This window comes from the organism of the source record quoted next (genome assembly GCF_019968955.1).
Source record: "MAG: Porospora cf. gigantea A chromosome Unknown PgA_NODE_2820_length_3106_cov_1081.33, whole genome shotgun sequence".
Lineage (NCBI taxonomy): Eukaryota > Apicomplexa > Conoidasida > Eugregarinorida > Porosporidae > Porospora > Porospora cf. gigantea A.
Window position 1 is genome coordinate 1 of NW_027151567.1, and position 3,106 is coordinate 3,106.

Here is a 3,106-nt window from a genome sequence, read left to right on the forward strand (position 1 = left end):
CGGCTCCTACCACTGCTGGACCCATCAATGAGACCAGCACGATCGAAAGCACCTCAACTCCTACCACCGCTGGACCCGTAACTGACGAGAGCACAATGGAGAGCACCTCCGCTCCTACCACTGCTGGACCCATCACTGAGACCAGCACGATCGAAAGCACCTCGGCTCCTACCACTGCTGGACCCATCACTGAGACCAGCACGAGCGAAAGCACCTCGGCTCCTACCACTGCTGGACCCATCTCTGACGTCAGCACGATCGAAAACACCTCTAGTGGTAGCAATGAGCCTCCTGATGCGGGATGCATCCTTCGCAAAGTCAACTTCAACGGTAACGATATCCAGCGAGCGGTGAAGGTTGCTGATCTCGCAGAATGTGTCAGTATCTGCCACAGCATTCATGGGTGTAAGTTCATTACTCTCGCGAAGGTCCGAAAGCAGCGGTACTGCCATCTGAAGTCATCTGATGTGGGAGAGGAAGTTAAGGCCGGCTACGTGTCGATGAGGATGTCCTGCCTCTCGGAAAGCACCTCTGCTCCCACCACTACTGGACCTATCACTGACAGCACAATCGAAAGCACCTTTGCTCCCACCACAGCTGGACCCATCACTGATGACAGCGCGATCGAAAGCACCTCCGCTCCCACCACTGCTGGACCCATCTCTGACGTCAGCACGATCGAAAACACCTCCAGTGACAGCACGCCTCCTGATGCGGGATGCATCCTTCGCGATATCAACTACAACTGTAACGATATCCAGCGAGCGGTGAAGGTTGCTGATCTCGCAGAATGTGTCAGTATCTGCCACAGCATTCAGGGGTGTCAGTTCATAACTCTCGCGACGATCCAAAACCAGCGGTACTGCCATGTGAAGTGGTCTGATGTGGGAGAGGAAGTTAAGGCCGGTTACGTGTCGATGAGGATGTCCTGCCTCGACACCCCTGATCCCACCACCACTGTTGGACCTATCACAGACGACAGCACGATCGAGAGCACATCTGTTCCCGCCACTGTTGGACCCATCTCTGACGTCAGCACGATCGAAAACACCTCCAGTGGCAGCATGCCTCCTAACCTACTTCGCGAAGTCAACTTCATGCCTCCTAACCTACTTCGCGAAGTCAACTTCAACTGCCACGATATCCAGCGAGCGGTGAAGGTTGCTGATCTCGCAGAATGTGTCAGTCTCTGCCACAGAATTCCGGGGTGTAGGTTCATTACTCTTAGGAATCACGGAGACCAGCCGTACTGCCATGTGAAGTGGTCGGATGTGGGAGAGGAAGTTAGGGGCGGCTACGTGTCGATGAGGATGCCATACCTCCCACAAGACACCCCTGATCCCACCGCCAATGTTGGACCTATCACAGACGACAGCACGATCGAGAGCACCTCCAGTGGCAGCACGCCTCCTGATGCGGGGTGCACCCTTCGCGAAGTCAACTTCAGCTGCAACGATATCCAGCGAGCGGTGAAGGTTGCTGATCTCGCAGAATGTGTCAGTATCTGCCACAGCATTCCTGGGTGTAAGTTCATTACTCTTGCGAAGGTCCGAAACCAGCGGTACTGCCATCTGAAGTCATCTGATGTGGGAGAGGAAGTTAGGGCCGGCTACGTGTCGATGAGGATGTCCTGCCTCTCCGAAGGCACCTCTGGACGCAACGACTCCGACCGTCAGGTCGCCTCGATGACCTCTCGCGGAGGGTTGAAAACCCTAAGCAACGCCGCCGTGGCAGTCATTGTCCTTGCCTTGGCAGCCATTGTCCTTGGCTTGGCAGCCATTGTCACCCTAGTAATCCGGCTACGGTCAACCAGCACACAGCTTCTCCCAATGAAAGCCCAACCCCTCTCGACGAACGCCCCCCAGATTTCCTATCCCCTCTCTTCTGGCGAAGTCCCAGTCTAATAATGATCAAATCTTCGAATAATGTGTGGGGCGGTATGTGTGTGGGGTGATTTGATTATGCTTTTGTCTGTGTTTGTTGTGGGTGTTGTGTGTTGTGGGATCGTCGCTTCTGTAGCGGTGTATGCTAATGTAGGCTCTAGATTGGGGAATACCACTGACGGGTACCTGCGTGGTACTACCTCGTGGCGTGCTGACCGAAGACGAACCGGTAGCCGGTAACAAGTAACCAGTAAACCAAGACCTGTGTTGTCTTTGTACGTCTGCTTTAATAGCTCTAGTATTCCAATGCAGAAATAAAAATATAACAACACACTAATACACATCCTAGACTCGAGGACAGAACGGCTAGATGCCGACACTCCCCTTCTGGGGAAGCTCCTCACGGTTCTTGTGGTCCTCGAGACAGTCAGTCTCATCGTCAGCCATCTCCACAGGGTATCCAGCTGACTCGGCTGCCGGCAACACCCGAAGTTGCGAGTAAGGCACCTTGAAAGTAGACGTACCATCTGTGACTTCCGCTGTCCATCGCGATGTGCTCAGAACTGTAAACACCACTGGGAGAGGGTCTAACGTGATCTTTCCTCCTGGCGACATGATGAGAACCTGTGCTCCAGCCTTTGGTTTCGCCTGCTTCGCTGGAGTGAGACGTTTCCGTTTTACAGCCTCTCGGACCTCCCGGTACTTCTGCATCAAGTCGCTTCCGATCGTCCTCATCTCCTCTGGCATCACTCCGAAGAATAGTTCGTGCGGGCTCAGCCCCAACGGATATTTCGCTGACTTATTCTGGAACTCCACGGCCCGTCGCAGTGCTGCCGCGAAGGGAAGCGTCGGGAACGCTGCGCACAATTTCTTCGCGGTGCCTTTTATGATGCCTACTGATACCTCCGCTAACCCATTTGATTGGGGCTTTTCCGGTATAGAGGACACTCTTCGAACGCCCCGAGCCATCAACATGGCCCCGAAACGCTCTCCGAACCCCGGTCCATTATCCGCCACCAGTAAAGTAGGTTTTCCGAACATTGAGAAGATGTCATCCACGATCTCCATCGTGGTGTCCTCTGTCAGATCCTCAACTGGCTTTGCCCAAATGAACCCGGAAAAAGCGTCCACAAATAGAAGAACCTTAGTGTCTTTCATGTTGAAGTGGTCGGCGTGCACTCGCTCCATTTTTCGCTCTGGGTCGGGCCACGGACGAAGTCCTT

At 54.1% G+C, this 3,106-nt stretch overlaps 2 protein-coding genes across 2 annotated transcripts; one reads left to right on the forward strand and one right to left on the reverse strand.

Annotated features, from left to right (window-relative positions):
• Window positions 1–95: 95 nt before the first annotated feature.
• KVP18_004045 (uncharacterized protein) lies at window positions 96–1,904 on the forward strand (the record flags this gene model as incomplete). The annotated part of the gene is made up of 1 exon (XM_067956301.1): window positions 96–1,904. One exon carries the CDS (start codon window positions 96–98, stop codon window positions 1,902–1,904), a length of 1,809 nt encoding a protein of 602 aa, XP_067810590.1.
• A 345-nt stretch (window positions 1,905–2,249) lies between these two features.
• On the reverse strand, window positions 2,250–3,071 carry KVP18_004046 (uncharacterized protein; the record flags this gene model as incomplete). The annotated part of the gene is made up of 1 exon (XM_067956302.1): window positions 2,250–3,071. The coding sequence occupies one exon, from the start codon at window positions 3,069–3,071 to the stop codon at window positions 2,250–2,252; it is 822 nt and encodes a 273-aa protein (XP_067810591.1).
• Between the last annotated feature and the right edge of the window lie 35 nt (window positions 3,072–3,106).